Below are 23,623 nucleotides of genomic sequence, written 5' to 3' on the forward strand. Positions count from 1 at the left end.
CTCCATAGAAATCCTCAGCAGCAGGCTGCATGCTTGCAGATCACCGCAGAAGACTAAACCTGTGTATCAGGCTACTCTTTGGCATACAGAAAACTTACACTCCTATCCTTGAGCTAAGCTGAAACCACGGGGGCTAGAACCTGCTCCAGGTTCTAGAGACATACCCTTTTCTTCTGCAGCTTCAGTACTTTTCTCAGAAAGAAGGCAGTTTAACAACACTGATTTCCCATGTAACTTCGATTTCCACACTTTGTTGTGATGTGCTTGAAGTGAGAACCTGAATAACTAGGGGAATGTTTATTGCAAGAAAAAGAGAGCCTACACTCCCTAACCTCCAGAAAGGAAAATCTGTCAAAACACTGTCCTAAAGGTGCATGAATAGAGACACAGACACATTATAGAAAAAGGTACCCATTTATTCAAGGTATGACAAGGATATTTACAGTATTCATTTGCTCAGAATAAGACCCATCCTTACAATTTTGAAAGCAGCAATTATAAATTATATTTCAAAGAGGAAATGCTTCAAGCATGTTTCTGTTAAAGATATTTTCACAATGACAGAAACACTTTAAGGCTAAGTTGTATTGATCTTTGCTGCCACCCACATTTTTCTAGGCCAAACTGTCTCAAAAGCAACATTACTTTGAGGGATGAATTTAGATTCCACATTCAATTTTGCTCCCTCAGACACTTTTCACAATAGCTCACATCTGACAGAAATTGACTTCTATTTAATTGTTTTAAATCAGAAGTGATGAACTGCCTGCATTGCTGCATTTCAGTGGACTAAAAGTGCAGCAATACATTCATCACTTCTGAAGGATATCATTAAGCTTTCTTTTTGACAAAAGTACTTTAGCTTACCAAGCAATTTGCTTTCAGTCAGAGCTCCATAGTAATCTGGTGCAATCCACCTTTCCCATCACATAGCTTTTCAAAAGATAAGAATATACAGCTTGAGGGAGCTGGCTTCTAATGTAAACGAACACTGCTTGATTCCCACATACAGACTAGCTCCCCAGTAAAGCAAACAAGGTGTTTGCTAAACTGCAGTAGTGTTATTGTCTAGTCACACACAACAGATCTACAAGTGCAGTTAAAATTCATTTTTCTCTTGAGGTAGAAGCCACGAGTCATACTTAGTCCTGTCTGTAAACTACAATGCACATGCTACCAGGCAAATATAGTATTTTTTTTTTTTTTTTTGCCATTTATAAAATCACTGATTTTTAAAATGATATTTATTGTAAATAAATGGCTTTTTTTTCTTTTCACTGAGTAGCTTTGTGCCTGTCTTGAGAGGGAAGCAAATTAAAACTTGGGAATGGCAGACTGTAGCTATTTATACAGTTGCAATGAAAATAAAAAATGCTTTGCAGAAGTAAACTTCACAGCAACTTCCAAAACAGTTGGTATACAAGGATTCTTCTTATTTTGGAAAATACCAATTTTAACTGCTTAATAATGAATAAACCAAAACCAAACTCCATTCATTTAATCTTTAAGACTCCTAGCTACTTGAAACACTACCACTGTATTTTGGTCGGTTTTATTCTTGTTTTTATGATTACATTTATGGGAAAAGAAAGATAAACACAACACAAACCCTTAAAGCCTGCACAAATGCAAATTACTGAAATGATCCCATTTTGTTAGGTGAGGACCCAACAGAACTAAATCTATTGAAAGTGCACAAAGTTTTAGCATTTCAATAGAAGCAAAACAGTGACCCTGGCAGAGGACATTTACTCCAGGTTAGCTAAGAATTGCTGCAACAACAAAGTAGCTGCTGTGACTGATAGGAGTTTAAAATTATTTCAAGATAACCCAAGCAACATGATACAAAACACACAGAGAGTGGCACTTGATCTGATCTGCAGTTAGCCCCATCAATTTTCTCCCCAGAGACTCACATACACAGAACTTTAAGTTTTCCTTTTATTACCTTAAAAAAAGTCAAATTGTAGTTCTAAACAAAAACCTTTTAGCCTCCAACTACTTGAAAACAAAGGTTCAAATTCTGCTAAGATACATTTCACAGGGTCCACATCAGCACCTTAACCAAAAGCTTTTTTTTGTGAAATAAGCATATTTCAGAAAGATTTCATCTTAGTGACAAGGGGCTACATTCTCATCTGGATGCACACATAACATGACTCAATGAGAACAAACTGGAAGGAGCGCAAGTCAGTCCCCAGAATCCCCTGTTGAGCTCCACATGGACAGAATCAACATTCATGACTGAAGTTAAAGATTGACCTTTTGCATATTCCAAAAGGGAAGGCAAATACAATCAACTTAATTTGGCTTTGAAACATTAGGATAACAATGTTTTACTTCAGCCACATATGTACAAAAAAAATGTTTACAAGACAACCGTTTAGGAGTTTTAGAGTTTTTTTGCCAGTACACTTAAAGATGAATAGTCATCTGAACCGTCACGCAAAGACGCAGCTCTTGTTATACAAGAAGTTTTCCATTTATAATTTTTTTTATTTTTTCTTCACTCTGAGGATAGCAAGCAGAGAGTTGGGTAAGTTTGGGCCACCTTTAAAAACACAGGCCTGTTTGTTCTACTCTACCTCCTTATTTTGAAGGTAAAGTACAGGCACTGTTAACTCCACAAGGGTTCATCGCCTCTGTCATGTTTCCCAAAACTGACAAAAATGGTCTCAAACAAGTTATAACATGGGTTATTCCATGACTTTCACCTCTTCGGTTTACTCTCTGACCTCTGGAGTTACTTTCCTAGAAGCATACTCTTGCTTAGCTTCTTTTCTAATGTATATTGTTGACTATACATTTTAAATTAAACTTAAGAATGTAACAAGCTTTTCCTTTGTACACGACTTAATCTTTGTGCTGAGTAGTCTTCAAAAGGATTTTATAAATAATACAGTTAAGTTCAGTCAGTCTTCTTCCCTCTTGCCATTATACCATGTTGTTGCTTTCTCCAACTTTATCTACAAGCTGTAGAAAAGACAAAAAGGTTTTAATCTGTATGACACTTATGTACAGTGAAGTTATTCTCAAGTATTATTTGCTGCTTGTACAGTTCGTATGCAACTGAAAATGAGAGTCAAATCATACTCACCAAGGTCTCACGGTTTAATTTGTGAAAATTAAAAATCTAACATTGCAATTGTGCTTCTGCATGACATGTTTTTCTCATATATACATTAACAGTGCAACATGAAGATGCAACAGGATGGAAAAAAGAATGCAGATAACACTGCTAGCTTAAAGATCAAAACAAAACAATACAATACAGTATCAGCCACATGCATTAGTAAACCAAGTAAGATATTTCAACTGACCATTACTGTGGATTCTCTTCTGAGCCTACGTAGGCTTTGAATAAAACATTAACAATTACCTTTTAAAAATAAGATTTAACCCCATTATGATCAAATTAAAGAGGACTAATTAAGATCAATTGCCAAATTAAAAATTCAATTGATCATGAATTACGAGCCAGAACCTGGCCTACCTTTAAGACAGGAACAGATGATCTTGAACACTAATTTTTACAAAGCAGCCTACAGACATCCAAGTTATACCCCCTATTAATTTTGTAGTAGCAGCTATTAAAACCACTGCTTTCTAAGCCAGGGTTAAAAAATGCTTGTGTTAAACTACATACAAAAATTGACACAGTAGTTGACTGAAACACCCTAGATTACCAGCTTTATGGCACCTATAAATGGTTTTCAAATCTCTGGCTATTTGGTTAAGAAAAGTGAAAACTGTACTTGAAAAAATACAAATCTCAGTAAATAGCAAGATGTAGCCTGCTGCAATGGACCTGACTAAATAGATTTGATGAATGTGTTTTGAAAGCTTCTGAATTTGCCATAAAAGCTGCAACTCAATATTGAATTACACTGTTTGCTTTTACAGGTCACTTTTCATAAATATATGCTAATACTGTACCAAGAAAAAGAGCATCCTCACTGTACAGACAAAAGAGGTAGAGAACAGTAGCACAATTCACCTATATGTTCACCTAGAGCCAACAGTGAAGCAGGAAGCAGAATGCCAGCATCCTGAGCTTGCAACCATGGCTTTTGTGACTTCATAACGCCTAAATGGGGGCAGCTTCTGCAACTGATCTTTTGTTCCTTATGTATCTACAATTCTCTCTCTCACTGGGAATGAAAGTGATCACTATGGTGCAAGAACTGTACATGAATACAGACAAAATCACTGCTCTGAAGTTACATTTGCTCTACTACTGATGCATTCCTATTATTGCAATAGCAATGGAATAAAAAACAGTACAAACTTCAAAGTTTGCATGAAGTACCACACACTTACCGAGCTTATACCAGGTAAATTCAAAAGATATCCAAGAACTGGAACTCTTCTAATAAAGCCAACCACCACAGGAAAGAACCCCCTTTAGGCAAGATTAACGAAGACTGCATTAGTTTTCACATTTAAACTTTCTAATGTAGTTACAAAATTAAGAAATAGGAGGTAGTTTTGCAGCTTGTCAGCAGCACATTAGTCTTACCAAACTATCAATTCACATTCTGCAGAGAAAGGAAAAAAACAGGGATGAAAACACTCTTTTAAAATGGACTTACATTTTCTTCATAGCTGGCAAACATATTAAAAGAAACTACAGAAAGAATACTTAACAGTTAACAGAACTGACACTCTCCAGCAATTTCTCAACACTCCTGTAATTCACATATACATCTGCAGAGCAGTATCCAGCTCTGGGGCCACCAACACAAGAGACACATGGGCCTGCTAGAGTGGGCCCAGAGGGCCACCAAGATAATCGGAGGGCTGCAGCACCTCTCTCATGAAGACAGGCTGAAATAATTGGGGCTGTGCAGCCTGGAGAAGAGAAGGGTCTGGAAAGACCTTACTGCTACATTTCACTATCTGAAGGGGACCTTCAGGAAGGCTAGGGAAGGACTGTTTAGAAGGGCTTGGAGTGATAGGATATGAGGCAATGTTTTTAAACTGGAGCAGGGTAGACTTAGGTTGGACATAAGGAGGAAGTTCTTTACAATGAGAGTGGGAAAATACTGGAATAGGCTGCCCAGGGATGTGATTGAGGGCCTGGAGACATTCAAGATCAGATCTGATGTGGCCCTGGGCAGCCTGATCTAATTGGAAGTGTCCCTGCTCACTTCAAAGGTCATCTTGTCCAACCTGCTTGAGGCTCCCTTCCAGCCTAATGCAATCTGTGAAACTGAGATAATTTGCTTTTATGTTACAGAAAATAAATTCTTACCACACCCAATGCAAAAATAACTTAAGGGAATTCTGAATAACCCCCTTTGTAACCATGAATGGTACTTGTTACATTAACTAAATAAACTTAAGCATGACAGAGTCATGTGTTCCTTTATTTCATGAATTCATGTAGTCAGACATTTCTATCATCAGCTAGCAGATGTTGCCTGGCATAGCTGCTATGGTATAGCCCCCTGCATTGTCCACTTCATCTCTGCAGCAGGAAATCAATTTTTCTACAGCATTATCTCATTTGCTTGCAGTCAACTACAGCAGTTCAGCTGGTGGTAGCATCCTAAGTTATCTCTTCAGCTACACATACCTTGTGAAGAATAAGGATTAACGTGTACTGAGATCTCAGCCATAGAGGAACACCTCTATGAGGACAGGCTGAGGGAGCTGAGGTTGTTCAGCTTGGAGAAGAGAAGGTTTCAGGTAGACCTAATCGTGGCCTTCCAGTACCTGAAGAAGACTGCTTACAAAAGCCTGCAGTGATCAGACAAGGGGCAATAGTTTGAAATGAGATTTAGACTGGGTGTTAGGAGCACGTTCTGCACCATGAGGGTGGTGGTAATATCAATACCAGACGTTTTTTCTAGAAATTTTCTTTCTAAAGATGAGATGTCAGTGGTCCAATAAATTGTGATGTAGGGCACACAAGTCACTTGTAACAGATTAAAATAAATGGTGTAGTCAGGAATAAGGAACAGTCAACACTGGATGGATGACGGCATGAGCCATAACTTTAGATGCCTTTAATCTGAACAAAGCTCCAAAGCACCTTAGAGTACATAACTATCCCATCTGCTGGGAAACTTGTAGCAGCATGTTAAAGGCAAGAAAAGAAAGACCAGACTAAAAGAATAACTGTGCCTGTGTCCCATTTAGTCAGATGCAAAATTAATACAAATAATATCTTTGCAATTTTGTAATTGAAGTGTTCTTGATCACCAGTACCTAACCATTGCCTTGTGGATAAGTATGACTCTGCAATTACTGCTCCCAAGGTGCATGAAAGGTGTTTGTGCAGAAATAGTCTAGATAAGACAACAACCTGCAGGTAAAGATTCTAGAGGGAGCTGAACACCTAATGGAACTGCTTTGGTGATCTAAAAATCGAAAGACTGAAGAAAAATACAATCCAGTGATTTACATTTGTATTATCTTAGTCTGAGCTGAAGTTACCAGAACTGCTAAATCGCTTTTGATATAAAAGTTTCCCATGTAGAAATTCTGATAACCCACCTAACTATAACCATTAAATACACAGAAATGTCCATCCTTAAAAGATACTGCTCTAACAAATCCAAAGGTACCTAAGTATTGATCTAGTATCCCTTGGGTTTAAGGAAATTATGTACTTCAGAGACAAATGAAAATGTTTTGCAATCAAACAGCAAGATGCTGAGGAATCATAAAAGTCTGAAGAATGGAGATTAGTTAAGACTTAGGGAAAAAAAGTATTTGAAGTTTTGATTTTAATTTAAAACCAGGTAATTTTACTGAGTGGGGAAAAAAAGCACCATGAGAACACTGGTTTGGGTTTAACAGGAACAGCATTACTTAGCCAGTAGCTGAATATTTTGAAAGTATTTTAAGAGTCCCAGATTTATAAACATTAATGTAATAGTCTGAACAGAAGTCCAAGAACAACTGAAAGCCTCCCTTCTTATTTATTAGCAAATGTAAACCAACAATTTATATATGAAAATAAATCTATCAAAAGCAAACATTTAAAGGATGCTGCTTTGTGTTAGCTGTAATGCAGCAACACTAAACCAATACATTTATTCCTAGATATACCAACCCAGAAAAGTATGTTGCAAAAAGTCTTACCTGAATAATAGGAAGAACCCATAAATTTCAAGAATCATTCCTATTAAAGGCCAGCCAATGAGAACTATAAGCACACCACCCAGGAAAAAGCTTGTCGCTTTCATTTTGTGTTTTTGAAAAAAGAATCTAAATGTTCTCTCTAAACCGATAACAAAAGACAAGCCAGCCACAAATAAAACCTAGAAAAGACAAAAAGCAACAAAGAAAGAAAATAGCTGATTATATTCCTGAATTAAGGATCTAGACATATATTCTACAAAATTAGATCGCACTTCTTGCCTAAGTCTTACTACCAAAAGATAGCAGAGAAGAAATTTACTAGTGATTTTCTTTTGTAAAGCTCATCTTAAGGCATTCGGAGGTAGCATTCTGTCCTGGAGTCCTGTACCCCTAAATTCCTGCCCGGACTTCGGGGAGAAAGGGGAAAAGCCGCCTGGTTTCCCTCCCCCCTCGCCTGCCCTGCAGCCGTGAAGGGGGGGAGGACTGCCCCGTGAGTTCCCGCGCTGGAGCCAGGCTAGGATTGGCCGTGCGCTTTCGCGCCTAAGGTGTGGTAACTCTGCCCTTTGTCTAGTGAAGGTTATAAATATTGGGGGTCTTCCCGCCTTTGGGGTTCCCGCTTTGGAGTTTGCCTGTGCCTGGACGTATGTGTCTGCCTGAGCCCACACACCCCCCTCGCCTGGACTGCAGAGAGACCTTCAAGGATTTGTTTTCCTATTGACACCTTTGTGTGCCTAACGACCCTTAACGACCTCTTAACAATTCACCTGCAGCCGCTGGAGAAGAAGAGGAAGACAGACCACACGAGTCAGCCTGAGTGAGTTATTTGGCTTAGCCTAATTTAGTAAGAAACCGCTATTAATTAATAGCTGAGTCCTTTTCCAACTTCTGACTTCCAAAATAGTCAGATTATTGACGGTGTCCTTGTAGTTTAATTCTCAAGCAACTGAACCTGCTTATCAAACTAAATTAATCTTTGTATATACAGTTGTGGGGGCGGGTTTTGGGAAAATAAAAAATAACTATTTTTGATAAATTCCCGACTCGGCCACACATTAATTCCTGCTCTCCGCAACACATTCTAAACTCTTCTCTCAATTGCTTAAAAAGTGAAGAGTCTGCCTTCATAGACTCTGACAAACACAATCAGGGCACAAGAGCTGATAACAAGTTACACCTGTTCTGTAACATAAGTACAACTGTTATCTACAAGCAGTGCCAAATTGCTACATCTGTTTCAAATTGATAACACTGTTACATTTTTAATATGTCATATACTTAACTATAAGTAAAACAGAATCTGTCTAAACAGAAGACACTTACATTTCCAATAGCCAAAAGAGCTTTGTCAAAGAAGAGTATCATTCCAAAGAAAAGGAAAAAAACTCCAAAGCCTGTTAGCCCCATTCCAATCTCTGAAAAAGAAACATATTTAGGCATATAACAAAGCATGGCATCAGCAAAGGCTCAGGCAAAAATATTGTCAAAAATTTAGAACCTCTAATCTACATTTTGAATGCATAGAAAAACTCAAAGGCTGTGCTGCTATTCAACTAGACCTGGCCAGGCTGGAGAGTTGGGTGAGGAGAACCTGACTGAAATCCAACAAGGACAAATGGAGAGTCTTGCATCTGGGAAAGAGCCACCCCATGGACCAGTATAGGTTGGGAACTGACTTGTTGGAGAGCAGCATAGGGGAAAGACACTGAGGGGGATGGTCCTGGAAGACAGAAGAATGAGCATGAGCCTGCAATCTGTCCTTGTGTCCAAGAAGGCCAACGGCATCCTGGGCTGTATTAGAAAGGGTGTGGTTAGTAGGTCGAGAGAGGCTTTCCTCCCCCCTCTACTCTGCCCTGCTGAGGCCACATCTGGAATACTGTATCCAGTTCTGGGCCATTCAGTTCAAGAAGGACCTCAGGGAACTGCTTTAGTGTCCAGCACAGAACCACAAAGACGATTAAAGGAGTGGCACATCTTCCTTACCAGGAAAGGCTGAGGGAGCTGGGGCTCTTTAGCTTGGAGGAGACCAAGGGGTGACCTCATTCATGTTTACAAAGATGTGATGGGCAGTGTCAGGAGGATGAAGCCAGGCCCTGCTCAGTGTTAGGACAAAAAGACAATGGGTGCAAGCAGAGGAGGTTCCCCAAGAGCATAAGGACAAACTGGAACAGGCTGCCCAGAGAGGCTGTTGACTCTCCTTCCCTGAAGACGTTCCAAATCCACCTGGATGCATTCCTGTGTGACCTACTCTAGGTGATTCTGCTCTGGCAAGGGGGTCAGACTGGATGATCCTTCCAAGTCCCTTCTAACCCCTAACATTCTGTGAACTCAGCCTATTTCATGACCACTTAAAAACTTTACAGTGCCTACAAATATTGCAGACTCCAACAGAAAGATCTCTGGAAGCTGCGTATCCAAAAAGTACACATTTGGAACTCCATACTGAAATTTAAGGCAACAAATAAAGCATGCATGAACACACACGCAGCAAAATCATCTCTCTTGATTTGCTGCTAGTATGGAGAAACAAAGTTTTGTCAGCAGATAATGAAACCTTGTTTCCCACTTGCAACTCTTAGCCATTATGTTCACTGCTGGTCCTTTCCATTCTCTGGAGACTTCACATTCCACCTCCCAAAATCTTGCATAACAATCCCATCTTGTCCAGCTTCCAGACTGCACACAACACAGGCTCTTTCCAAGCAACATATGTACTGATGACTATTAAAAACTAGTTTGGGTCTCCAACCCGTTGCTAGTTTCAAAAGTATTAAATACTAAATATCCTTGCCTGCCTGTAAAGGTTGCTCAAGAAATATCTGGAAGACAAAATTAGGATGGAAGGTTTGTCTGAGAAAACTGGACTAGCTGTGATCAAAGCTACCATTTGAAAATAGCCTCCAATGTATCTTGAAGACCATGGTTAGAAATACATCCTACTTTTGAAATGATAATTAAAGGCCTTCCCATTTGGTCTACATGAGAGTTAAAGGAGAGAAATAACATGACAAGCAGCAACATGGCTGCAAAAGCCTTTGCATTTGTCCAGTCGCTCACCCTTCCACTGCTGTTATCCCTGCGACCAGAGAATTTATAAACCTACAGACCAGGCAAAGACAGGTAGGAAAACCAGCCATAATACTTCAGATGGGGCAGCAGCCCAGTTTGTGTCTGCGTATGCATATATTTTGAAGACCCCACCAGTGTTGGAGAGTCTAGCCTGAAATAACAACAAAACAAACCCACGATACCATAGCCTTCACTGCTATTAGCAAGATCCACTTAAATATATTCTAAGTTGCACTTCAGCTACAATGTAGAACTAGTTGTTTACTGTTGCTTGAGTAGCTCACGAGTAGCTTCACCTATTTCAGAAATTCCCTTAACTAAAAAAACAACAAATCGCAAATCGCAAACAAACAAACAAAAAAGCATCTCTGCATGAAGAGGTTTGTCCTAGCAACACTGAACTTCCCTAATTTCTGTAAGAGCTCATCTTTCAGCAACATTGTAGACCACATAGCGTTAACTTGGTAGTTCTGCCACTTTCAATATTGCTGTAAGAATTTTAACCAACTAGAATCAAAATCCACTACAACTGATTTGCTGCAGACATTCTCACTATTTGCTTACAATGAAGAATGGAATAGAAAATAATTTAAGAAAACAACAATTCGCTGACTGGAGGCAACATAACAATTGCCGTTTGCCCTTTTCTCTAGTACTCTTTACTTTGGAAGAACAGAAATATATTCTGGAAGGAAAACACTTGAGAGGCAGGACTCCAAAGGACTTACCAGCTGCCAGTAAGACAAATATGCAATCATAGGAGGCAAGTGTGCATTCCACCCACAGACAGAACAAAGTATGGATCTAGGAAGGCAACAGAGGCCAACTCCCAACAGCTGCTGAAATTACTACTCTGACACTCCTCCTGCATTCACCTGGAACATGTTTGTAATCAACTACTCCTACAATGGATTCAGATTCATTTTAGAAGTTAACCATATTCTCTCTTTAATGGAAGGAAAACAAAAGGAGGAACATCATTCTCATTGTCCCAAGTCTACCCTCAAAGAAGATAAGTGGTCTAGAACTAATATTCTAATGTCAGTACCTCTGACAAGATATTCCTAACTTAATTCATATCAGAATTAGAAACGTATTTGACTAGCATTCTCAGAAAAGGTAAAAAATGACATTTTATCCACAGTCTTTGCAGCAATGAACTCAGATATTTTGTAGATGATGTGAACAGAAGAATCTTCCTGTATTAGTGAAATTCACCATTTTGGTGCCTAGAAATGCAGAAAAACATACTAGTCATGTGCCATTTATTCTGACTTTTCAATTATAATAATTTATTCCGAGGAGGGAGAGATGCTTTTCTAACGTTTCTGCATAAATCTTGTAAGCGCCACAACAGTGTTGTAGTCTGCATAAAAACATCTTAGTAAATATTAACCTAAGATGTATACAAAAATAATGATGTAGTCATGCACTGTGGGTTCTCAGAAGACAAATTAGTGCAGCTTATAGGTTAGTTAAAAATGAACATTTCCCTGTTATTTTGCTAGTATTGAAAAATTTGTGGAACACTAAGTGTGTTGTTCTGCAATTTGTGGTGATTTAAGCTCACTGAAGAAATAATGAAAAAAATGTTCTTGATTACAGCTGCAAATTTAACTTTTCACACATCAACTGATAGAGTGGTTACCATGCTACTCCACCAGTGACTCTATGGTAAACTCCATATTTTTCCAGGCAGCAGTTAGTTTAAAAATATCTGATTAAATATCTTCAGCATTCCATAAAAAGTGTGAAAAAACCCAAATCAAACAAAGAACCCTAAACTCTACAGCATTTTACCTACTGCTCTTGCATCTGACAATTGAAACCAACAGTCAGCACTAGAATTTGCTGAAGATCCCAAATGAGGAACTAGGAAAAGGAAAAACAGAAAAAAAAAAAAAAAAAAATATATATATTTTTTTTTTCTTTTTTAAAGATATTTTTCCCTTTTCCCCAGTGAATACTCCAGAAAGGAGAATGGGCAAAATCAAAGCTCACAAGGGTTTAATCAATTAGAAATATAAAAGGTAACCCCAAGGGTTAGTATTTGTCCCAGTAACAGGCAGTAGCACTTGAATTTCACAAGAAATCCTTGATCTTGAATGCTTTTCGCCTGCCTTTCTGCCTGGCTTCATTCACTGGCTGGCTCGCCAGCATCTCCATTTCCCATATCCTACTATAAAGTTAAACTTAGCTCTTAGTCCCCTTTGTAACTGACACTATTGTGCTTATCAAGTAGACCAATTTCCTTTTGCGTCAGCCATGCCAGAAACCCATAATTTATGAGATGTTAATTTAAATCAAAGACCTTACCTTCTCCTCTACCTTGCAGTTTAGACTCTTATGAACCCCTTTACTTTGATTCATTTGTATTTTCCTTTTCACTATCTTTATTTCCAAGTATTTTTACTAATAGGAAATCAAACCTACGGTGACATGCAAGTACTTTTTTCACTTCACTGTCTGGTCCTCACCTTAAAACACCTTTAGCGTCATCTGCACTTAGCATGATAATAGAGTTGAGAAACATAATAAAGCCACTAACACGCGTCCACACGGCGGCGTACTAGACGACTTTAACTAATTTTTACTTTTATTTACCATTCACTTTCCATGCATTTTCGTCACCATCACAGCACCGCCCGACACCAAAGACCTTACAGCCCAAGACAGCAACTGCGATAGGAGCACTCATGACAGTGTTCTCCTAACGACGAAAGGACTAATAGCTGTGGCGCGTTCCTTTGTTGCACTGCATCCTATTTCACTGTCCGGTTTACGCTACAGCTCATCGAATTGCCACCACACCAGCGAACAGGGCCAGCACGGTTTTATGACCCCTTACAAAGGGGCGATGCCGGCAGGTGCGGACTGCAAATCTCCACCTGCGTCGTCCGTTCCCCATTCCAGCCGGTGTCCACTGGGAGCAGCAGGGTGGAAAACGGTTGTGCGGACGGCCCTCCTTCGCCTTGACAAACCAGACCCCTCCTCCGTGATTCTCGCCCCAGCGCCGAGAGCCACCCCTCCGCGCCCTGTGCGGGCGTGGGCCGAAAAAGGAGATAAGCCTTCCGCCACAGCGAACTAGACAGGGGCCCTGAACCCCGACCAGTCCAGCGGCTGCAACTGACGCGCCGCTGGAGCAAGAACAAAGAGCGAGGGTCCGGGCGGTTTCGGGCCTGGAAGACCAGGCTCGCCCCGCGTTACTCGGCCGCCACCAGGGTCCCTTCCCAAGTTCCCGCCTCCCCGCTTCGCAACTCGGCCGTCCCCAGCCCTGCAGTAAACGATGCGCTCCCCACCTCTCGCCAAGGATTACCAGCGGTGCTTACTCTGGGTGTCGGAGAGGGAGATCATGGTGGCGGCGGGAGCGGGGCTGATAAAAGGCAGCTGCAGCGGCCACGTCTTCCGGAAACACGCAGCCCCCTTCGCCTCGCCGCCGGATGAAAGGAAACCGCCGATTGGAGGAGCCAGCGCCAATCAGCAGCCACATTGTTCGCACAGCGGCGCCCCCGTCCATCTCGGTACCGTTTCTTTGCTTCCGATAGCCTCGTGGGGCCAGTGCTGATTGGAGGAGAGTGTGCGCACGTGGCCATTGTCGTGCTCGTCTCGTCCTAATGATTGGCTGAGAGCAGGCGGTAGCGGAAGAGGTGGGATCGGGGCTGGTGGCCAGGTACGGGTCGGGTGGAGGCTGTGGTAAGTACCGGCGCTCGCAGAAGGGACGGGGCGACCGAGTGTGGCTGGGTTCAAAGCTGCATCCTTTCTGCGCCTGGAGTGGGGCCACGGCACTCTCCTTGCCGTGCATTCTCCACGACGCCGTCTGCTGTTGCTTTTCCCGCCGGCCCGCCGAGCGGAGGGCTCTGCTGCCAAGTCGTGGCGGCTCCGACGCAGAAGGCGTGGGGCCGCCTCGGTGGGACGGGCGCTCACTGCCCTTCGTGCCCACGGCTCGCGTTCGGCTTACAGGTGACTCATGTTGAAGTACCCGGTATAAATATATATCTTTCCTGTCGGTTTGACTTCTTATTTTCCTTTCCTAATAGGTGGCTTTTCAGGGTTTTATGGCCCTAATGAGGATTTTTAAATCTAGTTAACTAAACTACCTCTGGGACACCGTGTTTATGCATTTATTGTTGGGTTTATCCCCTATCTATTAGAGTCCTCTTTGTTTTATAATGCTCTATTTACATCCCTTCTGGGTAGAAGAGGTTTGATTTGGAGATTGGATAGGAGGTGGGGTAAGAAAGCTTCCGGTGCTGAGTTAAATCTCTGCTGGTTGGAAGCGACACTGTTACTAATCTGTCTATTTTAGGCACGACCAGCATGTATTTGTGTAGAAGGCTTTTTTCTCTTTTCCCCTAAGTGGGCTACTTAGGAAAGGATGTAATGGGAGAAATTCCAAGGAATTAATCTGTTTTTACAGTGGCTTAAAACTGCCTGATGAGCAAGATGCTTCTACTAGCCTTTTGTCCGCTGTGGTTTGTAAAACAGTTCATCTTTATATAATTTCATAGGAGTTACATTTTTTGAAGAATCAAATGAGAATTGGGAGTTTTTGTTGGCAACGGTCATATAGAATTAGTTATAAAATATGCTGATCTTTTAGAGGAAGCGGCTAAATTAAAGACCTGTGGAGCTTTAGTATCATATAGGGACAATTTCACAGGTAGTTTTCATTCTCTTTCCGCTCCTTGGATAAGGAAGGGTGTTATGTTACTAGCCTGGTAATATTTATAGGGGGTTGTATTTGTTGGGAGGAATAGTAGTCTAATGGCATTTACAGTTGTCTATTCCTTACCTGCTGATTTTTCTGTATGTCCCTGCTTGCTGTGTATTTTAGGGTCACTAATATTTCCACATATGTTTGGGAAAGCAGCAGGTGACATAAAGACAGAACTATGTAACTCAAATTGTGTAGATGACCTGGGTGCTACTGAGTTATGTTCACTTCTTCCTTATGTGTGGGCCCTTAACTTATTTTTAATTATAAATGCCTCTGGCAAAGATGATGTTTTTTTTCATCCATTCTTTATATATATGTATTTCCCCCTATTGAAAGGAGATCTGTTATGGTAAAATAAGCTTGTGAGGGTCCACTGAATTTGTCTGTCACCTTCTCTCAGATTTGGCTCCCATGTATATAGTATAAAGTTCAGAATTCACCAACTCTGGAAGAAAATAAAAAATGTTTGAGTTTGTATAGTTAGCATAGAATACAGCAAAGAACACTGTTCAAAAAATTAGCCAATAAATAAAATTCTAAGTTTATCTCACTGATGACTTAAAACCAATCCCCTTTCTCTGAATCAAACTACATTTCTACTTCCTCATAGAAGATCCCAAAGCACCTACATGATGGCCAAGGGATCAGGCCCAACCAGCATGGGTTTAGGAAGGGCAGATCCTGTCTCACCAACCTGATCTCCTTTTATGATCAAGTTACCCACCTGGTGAATGTGGGGCAGGCTGTGGATGTAGTCTACCTGGACTTCAGCAAATCCTTCGACACTCTCTGCCACGAGAAGCTCCTGGCAAAGCTGGCAGCTCATGGTTTGGACAGATTCACTCTGTGCTGGATCAAAAACTGTCTGGATGGCAGAGCCCAGAGAGTGGTAGTGAATGGTGCCACATCCAGTTGGCAGCCAGTCACTAGTGGTGTTCCCCAAGGATCAGTGCTGGGCCCAGTCCTGTTCAATATCTTTACTGATGATCTGGATGAGGGGATAGAGTCCAGCATCAGTAAGTTTGCAGATGACACCAAGCTAGGAGCAGGTGTTGATCTGTTGGAAGGTAGGAGAGCCCTGCAGAGGGACCTGGACAGACTGGATGGGTGGGCAGAGGCCAATGGGATGAGATTTAACAAGGCCAAGTGCAGGATTCTGCACTTTGGCCACAACAACCCCAAGCAGTGCTACAGACTGGGGACAGAGTGGCTGGAGAGTAGCCAGGCAGAAAGGGACTTGGGGGTAGATAGTAGGCTGAAGATGAGCCAGCAGTGTGCTCAGGTGGCCAAGAGAGCCAGTGTTATCCTGGCCTTTATCAGGAACAGTGTGGCCAGTAGGATGAGGGAGGTTATTCCCCTGTACTTGACACTGGTCAGGCCTTACCTTGAGTACTATGTCCAGTTCTGGGCCCCTCAATTCAAGAGAGATGTTGAGGTACTGGAATGTGTCCAGAGAAGGGCAGCAAAGCTGGTGAGGGGCCTGAAACACAAACCCTATGAGGAGAGGCTGAGGGAGCTGGGGTTGTTTAGCCTAGAGAAGAGGAGTCTCAGGAGTGGCTTCATTGCTGTCTACAACTACCTGAAGGGACGTTGTAGCCAGGTGGGAGTTGGTCTCTTCTCCCAGACAACCAGCAATAGAACAAGGGGACACAGTCTCAAGTTGTGCTAGGGGAGGTCTAGGCTGGATGTTAGGAGGAAGTTCTTCACAGAGAGAGTGATTGGCATTGGAATGGGCTGCCCAGGGAGGTGGTGGAGTCCCTGGAGGTGTTCAAGAAAAGTCTGGTTGGGGCACTTAGTGCCATGGTCTAGTTGACTGGCTAGGGCTGGGTGATAGGTTGGACTGGATGATCTTGGAGGTGTCTTTCAACCTGGTTGATTCTATGATCCTCTAGGTGTTGTGGGAGCTGCTTCTCTAAGAGGGACATCATAATTTCTTGAGACTTTTCCAGAAAACTCTTTGATGAGGTAGGGGAAAAAAAGATAGGTGAATGATGTGTATTATAGATTCATAGAATGGTTTAGATTGGAAGTGACCTTGAAGATTGTCTACTTCCAACCTCCCTGCCATGGGCAGGGACACCTTCCACTAGACTAGGTTGCTCAAAGCCTCATTCAACCTGGCCTTGAACACCTCCAGAGAAGGAGCATCCACAACTTTCCTGGGCAACCTGTTCCAATGCCTCACTGCCCTCACTGTGAAGAATTTCGTCCTAATCTCCAGTTATCATCTGCCCTCCTCAAATTTCAGTCCATTTCCTCTCACCCTGTCGCTACCAGACTATGCAGGAGAAGAATTAGAGAGGCTAAGGCCCAGCTAGAACTTAGGCTGCCACCTCTGTGAAGGATAATAAAAAGCACTTTTATAAATTTATCAACGCTAAAAAGAAGGGCAAGAAGAGCCTCCACTGCTTACTGGACCAGGAGGGGAACATTATAACTGACAACGAGGAAAAGGCTGAGGTCCTGAATGCCTTCTTCACCTCAGTTTTCAACAGCAAGGAGGGAGGAGTTCAGGGCAAGTGGCCTCTTGAACTGGGGGATGGGGTCGGGGAGCAGTGTGTTCCCCTGGAAATTCATGAGGAATTAGTTCAGGACCTGCTGAGCCACCTGGACACCCACAAGTCCATGGGACCAGATGGGATCCATCCCAGGGTGCTGAGAGAGCTGGCAGCTGAGCTGGCCAAGCTGCTCTCCATCATTTTCCAGCAGTCCTGGCTCACCAGAGAGGTCCCAGGAGACTGGAAACTGCCAACGTGGTCCCCATCCACAAGAAGGGTGGGATGGAGGAACCTGGGAGCTACAGACCTGTCAGCCTGACCTCAGTGCCAGGGAAACTGATGGAGCAGGTTAGCTTGGGGGTGATAAGAGCGCACCTGAGGGATGGCAAAGGGCTCAGGTCCAGCCAGCATGGGTTTAGGAAGGGCAGATCCTGCCTCTCCAACCTGATCTCCTTCTATGATCAGGTGACTGCTTGGTGGCTGTGGGGAGGCCTGTGGATGTGGTCTATCTGGACTTCAGCAAGGCCTTTGACACTGTCCCCCACAGCAAACTGCTGGCTAAGCTGTCAGCCCATGGCTTGGATGGCAACACTCTGTGCTGGGTTAGGAACTGGCTGGAGGGCCGGGCCCAGAGAGTGGTGGTGAATGGTGCCACATCCAGCTGGCAGCCAGTCACTCGTGGTGTCCCTCAGGGATCTGTGCTGGGCCCCATCCTCTTTAACATCTTCATAGATGATCTGGATGAGGGCATCGAGTCAGTCATCAGCAAGTTTGCAGATGACACTAAGCTGGGGGCAGATGTGACTGAGTTGGAAGGCAGAAGGGCTCTGCAGCGGGACCTTGACCACCTGGACAGATGGGCAAAGTCCAATGGGATGGGGTTCAATAGCTCCAAGTGCAGGGTGCTGCACTTTGGCCACAACAACCCCATGCAGAGATACAGGCTGGGGTCGGAGTGGCTGAGAGCAGCCAAACAGAGAGGGATCTGGGGGTACTGATTGATACCCACCTGAACATGAGCCAGCAGTGTGCCCAGGTGGCCAAGAGAGCCAGTGGCGTCCTGGCCTGCATCAGGAATGGTGTGGTCAGCAGGAGCAGGGAGGTCATTCTGCCCCTGTACTCTGCACTGGTTAGACCACACCTTGAGTCCTGTGTTCAGTTCTGGGCCCCCCAGTTTAGAAGGGACATTGAGATGCTTGAGCGTGTCCAGAGAAGGGCAACGAGGCTGGTGAGAGGCCTTGAGCACAAGCCCTACGAGGAGAGGCTGAGGGAGCTGGGATTGGTTAGCCTGGAGAAGAGGAGGCTCAGGGGTGACCTTATTGCTGTCTACAACTACCTGAAGGGTGGTTGTGGCCAGGAGGAGGTTGCTCTCTTCTCTCAGGTGGCCAGCACCAGAACAAGAGGACACAGCCTCAGGCTGCGCCAGGGGAAATTTAGGCTGGAGGTGAGGAGAAAGTTCTTCACTGAGAGAGTCATTGGACACTGGAATGGGCTGCCCGGGGAGGTGGTGGAGTCGCCGTCCCTGGAGGTGTTCAAGGCAGGATTGGACGTGGCACTTGGTGCCATGGTCTGGCCTTGAGCTCTGTGGTAAAGGGTTGGACTTGATGATCTGTGAGGTCTCTTCCAACCCTGATGATACTGTGATACCAGCCCTTGTAAAATGTCCCTTCTCAGCTTTCTCTTCAGATACTGGAAGGCTGCTGTAAGATCTCCTTTGAGCCTCCTCTTCTCCAGGCTGAACAGCCCCAACGTGCTCAGCCTGTCCCCGAAGGGAAGGTTCTCCAGCCCGCTGATCATATTCATGGCCCTTCTTTAGATCTACTCTAGCAGTTCACTGTCCCTCTTATCCTGTGGGGGTCTCTTATCCAGGTGGGGTCTGAGAGCAGGAGCAGAAGGGCAGAGTCACCCATGCTTCTCAGAAAATTCATGACTTGGTTAAAATTCACTTGAGTCATTTAGAAGGCAAATGAACCATACCCTTAGGAGCTGATCGTGAGTTGGTACCTGCCCCCTTTGCAGAAGGGAAAAAGTGTGTTGTCATTTAGACATCTATTTATACAGACAGGTTAAAACAGTACTTAAAACTGGTATTAGCACCTCTTGCAGCAAATTTGTTCTAAGTTTAAAAAGATTATTCAAGAATTTTTTTTTCTTGTTTGTTCTTAGTGACAGTTGCTTGATTAAATAAGACCTTCTAAGGATAACATTCTCTACTCTCCAAAGATGTCAGCTGTTGCAGGTAATCCAGAATTGATATTCAATATGTTAATTTTTCTATCTTTTATTTGACAGCACAATCACCTGATATTATTGATTGTTATTTCTGTTAATTTGAGGTATGGGGAAAAGTGTATGAAGCATATCTTCACTGAATGATAGGGCTTGGAAGGGACCTCTGGGAATCATCTGGTTCAACACCCAACTCAGTAAAGTTCTTCTACGTAACATTTTGGTTTGTAGATTAAAATTAAAGCAAATACAAGTTAGTCCAGAAATTACTTGATTTTCAGTATTTTGAAAATATGGATCATATGTCATAAGGTACTTTCATCTCTTTCCTAGTAAGTGACAGCAGTCAGGATGCCAGATGTCCCCATTTTGAGCCATTTGCAGTGAGCATGTCTTTTTCCATATCATTTTCTTTCATGAGCAGATTGTCATACCTGTTATGTTTGGACAAAAGTCTCTTACTTTTTGTGGTGGAAGGGAGGAAGATATTTCACTTTGTGCATTTATAGCCTGGTTGTGAGGTAGTGGTACATGCTTGGCATTCTGTGGTGTGTGTTAATTATTCTCTTAAAGCTTGGAGACTGGATTTTAGAACACGTATTAAGATAAAAAGATGCATATTTCTGCCAAAGATTAACTTAATTTAACCCTAGATTTTGGGGAATATTTGCTTCATTTTTTTCAAAGGTGAAGTATGACTTGTGTTCACAAAAGCTTTCTGTCCTCTGTGTTCAAACCTTGACATTCAGCAGATCCTCTGGCTCTGTGTAGGAGGGAAATTAGGGTGCCTGAAATGTGGCTTTGTGATAATGTCCCCATTTCCATCTTCAAAGACCTTTATTTGCTGAGATTAATATTGCTTCTCACATGTTACTGTGAACACTATTAAAAGTGTTCTTGTGTTGTGCTCACTTTGGAATTGGCTGGAGTGCTCGTTTTCATTGTAAAGCACCATTGATATCAAGGGCAGATGCAATATGTTTTTTGTTGCATAACATGCATCTGCAGCAAAGAAAATAACTTCAAGTGTTTCTCTGGAGAGGCACTGCTTTTGAGTGGGCTATGATACTTTATTGTTTCCTGCACTGATTAGTAGATAAAAATGTTGCATATCTTTCATGTGCTGTACTGGAAATGTCCCACGAATATGTGAAATATGTTGTGAAGCATTGTTCAGTATTTTTGCTCAGAACATACAATATTGGATGTTATCATTTGATCAGTGGGCCTGTCAGCCTATCTGTTTGGCTAGATCCTCTCTTAGGGACACAGGCTGCAAGAGTTGGGGCTGTTTGGTGTGGAAAAGAGAAGGCTCAGGGGATATCTTATAGCAGCCTTCCAGTACCTTGAAGGGAGCCTACAAGGAAGCTGGGAAGGGACATTTTAGAAGGGCTTGTAGTGATAGGATGAGAGGGAATGGATTGAACCTTGGGGAGAGTAGATTTACAGTGGGTACTAGGGAGAAATTCTTTCCAGTGAGGGTGATGAGACACTGGAACAGGTTGCCTAGGGAGGTTTGTGGATGCCTGCTGTTTGGTGGCTGTTCAAGGCAAGGTTGAATGAGACTTTGAGCTAGTCTAGTGCGAGGTGTCCCTGCTCATGATAGGGGGATTCGAAGTAGATGATCTTCAAGGTTGTTTCCGACTGCTGTGGAGGCAGGGAATCAATGTGGCCGAGTCAGGCATTTATATAAAAGTAGAGTTCTTTTATTTTCCCGAAAACCTGCCCCCAAAACTATATACAAAAATTAATTTAGTTTTACTTACCAAATTCAGCTTGTTTGAGAAAATCTACAGGATGCCACAGATAATTTGACTACTTTGGAAGTCAGAAGTTGGAAAAGGCTTTTAGCTGTTAAATTATCGTTTTTTCTTAATAATAAAGCTGAGCCAAAGGCTGAAAAGGGTGGTCCAGCTGCCTGTCCACTCGGGTTCTCTTTCAGAAGCCGTAGGAGACTAGTTAAGACCTTAATAGGCGCTAATGGCTGAAGCTGTCGTTTGAAGCAGAGCGCCAGGCTCCTTCTGCAGAATCTATGGCGGGGCAGGGGAAGAACTTTCAGGCAGGCAGGAACGCTCAGGCAGGCAGGATCTCTAAGGCGGGAACCCCAAGGCGGGAAGTCCCCCAATATTTATATCCTTCCTAGACAAAGAGCAGAGTTACCACTGCCTAGGCGCAAAGACCACAGCCAATCCCCAGCCCAATTCCAATGCGGGCACTGCATGGGCACCCCTCGTGCCGGAAGGGCCCCTTGCTCACCCACTTCACGCCTGTGGGGGGAGACAGGTCTTTTCGCGCCTTTTCCTCTCCCATTCAAGCCACAGAGGGAGAGGAATTTAGGGGTATACAGGACTCCAGGACACCAACCTAAACCATTTTCTATAAATATGTGAATTCTTTTTATTTGTGTTGCAATTTTATTGTTTTCAATTGATGGAGTATCCTTTAAAATGGATATTAGCAATTTACTGTAATATTTATTCTGCCTTCACCTTGTTTTTCCCTTCAGTGCTAGAGGAGGTTTTGGTCTCCATTGAAAATGAGCTGCAGGCAGTGGAGATGCAGATTCAGGAGCTTGTGGAAAAACAGCAAGAACTGGTTCAAAAGAAAATGAGGGTGAAAAGTCTGATAAAGCAGTCCTCAGGAGACTCGGAGGCAGGTGGAAGTGAAGCCACTGAAACTTCAGCTGAGGCATGGAACAAAAAAGGTTTGCCAAGTAAAACTCAAGTATTCTAACCTACAAGTAAACTAATTCAGTAGGAGGAAAATGTGTTTGTGTAGATTTTTATCTGGATGATGATATTCTCCTATCTAATTTTGTTTAGCTGGCAGGCCTGCCTTATTTATGCAGGGTAATATTTGTACTTCACAGAATCACAGAATTATAAGGCTGTAATAGATCACTGAAATCAAGTAGAGCTTATGACCTAACACCACCACACTGACTAGACCATGTCACTAAGTGCCACATCCAGTCTTCCCTTAAACACTTCCAGGTGCACTGACTCCACCACCTCCCTGGGTAGTTCGTTCCTAAATACCAATCTGAATTCTTCTGGGCAGAGTTATCACAGGAATGGCATGTTATAACTACTTTGATTATTTTTTAAAATGCAAATTTATTAACTTGTTTTGCTATAAGAATGCCAGAGTAAATCTGAATATATTGCAGTGCCTGTATTCCCTGTTTGTTTATTTTCTAAAGATAACCACTCTGGCCATTTCCAGGATTTGATAATGACAATCTTGCACCCTTCAAAGTTACGTCTCCCTGCATCTGTGTGTGTTCTTGCTTGGGTCTGTAGAACATTGGTTGTGTTGGTCATGGATGATGCAGCACAACTGCTTTACCAAATTATACAAATTAGAGGGATACTGCCTATCCAAATTAATGCAGAATACGTTAATATGGTAGAGGTAGAATTAGCCCAAGCGGCAGTGTCCCATGGTGGTGTGAGGGCTGCTATGCTTTTGGAAATGCTGTCTTTCAAGTTAAAAATTAATGAAGATCCTGAATTGGCAGTGTGACTTGGCCATGTTATGCCTATCCAAATTCAATTCAGTTGTGTTGTTTCATTTTCCCCTCCTCTTTTACTTCATTTGCAATTTGGAAATGCACTGTTAATTTCCGCATCTCCCTCTTGTATGTTTTCTCTTTTTGGCTTTTTTGAAAGTGAAATTTATTTTGTAGCCTAATCCATATTTGTCTGTTTGGAAAAATATACACGTATAAAAATAAAACTGTAGATTTGATGCTGTTGAATAAATTGCTTTGTTTTGGGTGACATGTGACTACTAGTCTTCTCTTATGCTTTAAAAGCTTAAGTCTTTGTAATCAGCTGCTGTGTACATATTAAGTAAGAGTAGCAGCTACATCTGGTCCTTACATAAATCTCACTGAAGTTAGTGGGAGGCTTTTCTTGGTTTCAGAGAGCCTGGGATCTTGGCTGTGATCTCTACATTAGGATGCAATGTCGCTTCAAGTCCCGAAGTTAACTCTTGTGTTGCATGTGGTATAGCATTG

The 23,623-nt window shown here is 42.6% G+C and overlaps 2 protein-coding genes across 10 annotated transcripts in view; one reads left to right on the forward strand and one right to left on the reverse strand.

Moving 5' to 3' along the window:
- Window positions 1-395: 395 nt before the first annotated feature.
- GOLT1B (golgi transport 1B) lies at window positions 396-13,679 on the reverse strand. Of its 3 annotated transcripts, XM_064155987.1 has the most exons (6): window positions 13,488-13,679; window positions 8,413-8,504; window positions 7,093-7,271; window positions 4,321-4,402; window positions 3,321-3,354; window positions 396-2,973 (listed from the first exon to the last, which is right to left on the reverse strand). In XM_064155987.1, exons 1-5 carry the CDS (start codon window positions 13,510-13,512, stop codon window positions 3,346-3,348), a joined length of 387 nt encoding a protein of 128 aa, XP_064012057.1. In that variant the 5' UTR covers window positions 13,513-13,679; the 3' UTR covers window positions 396-2,973; window positions 3,321-3,345. The 3 variants fall into 3 exon arrangements, with proteins under 3 accessions (XP_064012057.1, XP_064012056.1, XP_064012058.1); XM_064155986.1 differs by lacking the exon at window positions 3,321-3,354 and having other exon boundaries at window positions 13,488-13,676; XM_064155988.1 differs by lacking the exon at window positions 3,321-3,354 and having other exon boundaries at window positions 13,458-13,675.
- A 119-nt stretch (window positions 13,680-13,798) lies between these two features.
- Window positions 13,799-23,623, forward strand: part of RECQL (RecQ like helicase) — a 34,855-nt gene continuing 25,030 nt past the window's right edge. For 5 of the 7 annotated variants that reach the window (XR_010305060.1, XR_010305059.1, XR_010305061.1 and 2 more), the window contains exons 1-3: window positions 13,799-13,851; window positions 19,540-19,612; window positions 22,109-22,306. Coding sequence is in view for 4 of the 7 variants with exons in the window: in XM_064155989.1 (XP_064012059.1) it covers window positions 19,597-19,612; window positions 22,109-22,306 (214 nt within the window). In the remaining 3 variants the exon portion in view is untranslated. The other 2 variants (XM_064155991.1, XM_064155990.1) reach the window with 2 other exon arrangements.

The sequence above is a fragment of the Pogoniulus pusillus genome, chromosome 15, assembly GCF_015220805.1.
Source record: "Pogoniulus pusillus isolate bPogPus1 chromosome 15, bPogPus1.pri, whole genome shotgun sequence".
NCBI classification, from domain to species: Eukaryota; Metazoa; Chordata; class Aves; order Piciformes; family Lybiidae; genus Pogoniulus; species Pogoniulus pusillus.

Bases quoted from the DNA above. Each gene is read 5' to 3' on its own strand.
- GOLT1B (XM_064155986.1), bottom strand. From the start codon at position 13,512: ATGATCTCCCTCTCCGACACCCAGA. The intron at 7,272-8,412 runs GTAAGTGTCTTC...TGTCTTTTCTAG, and splicing joins CTCTTTTGGCTATTGGAAAT to GTTTTATTTGTGGCTGGCTT. The intron at 4,403-7,092 runs GTAAGACTTTTT...TCTTGCCTAAAG, and splicing joins GGGTTCTTCCTATTATTCAG to GGGGTTCTTTCCTGTGGTGG.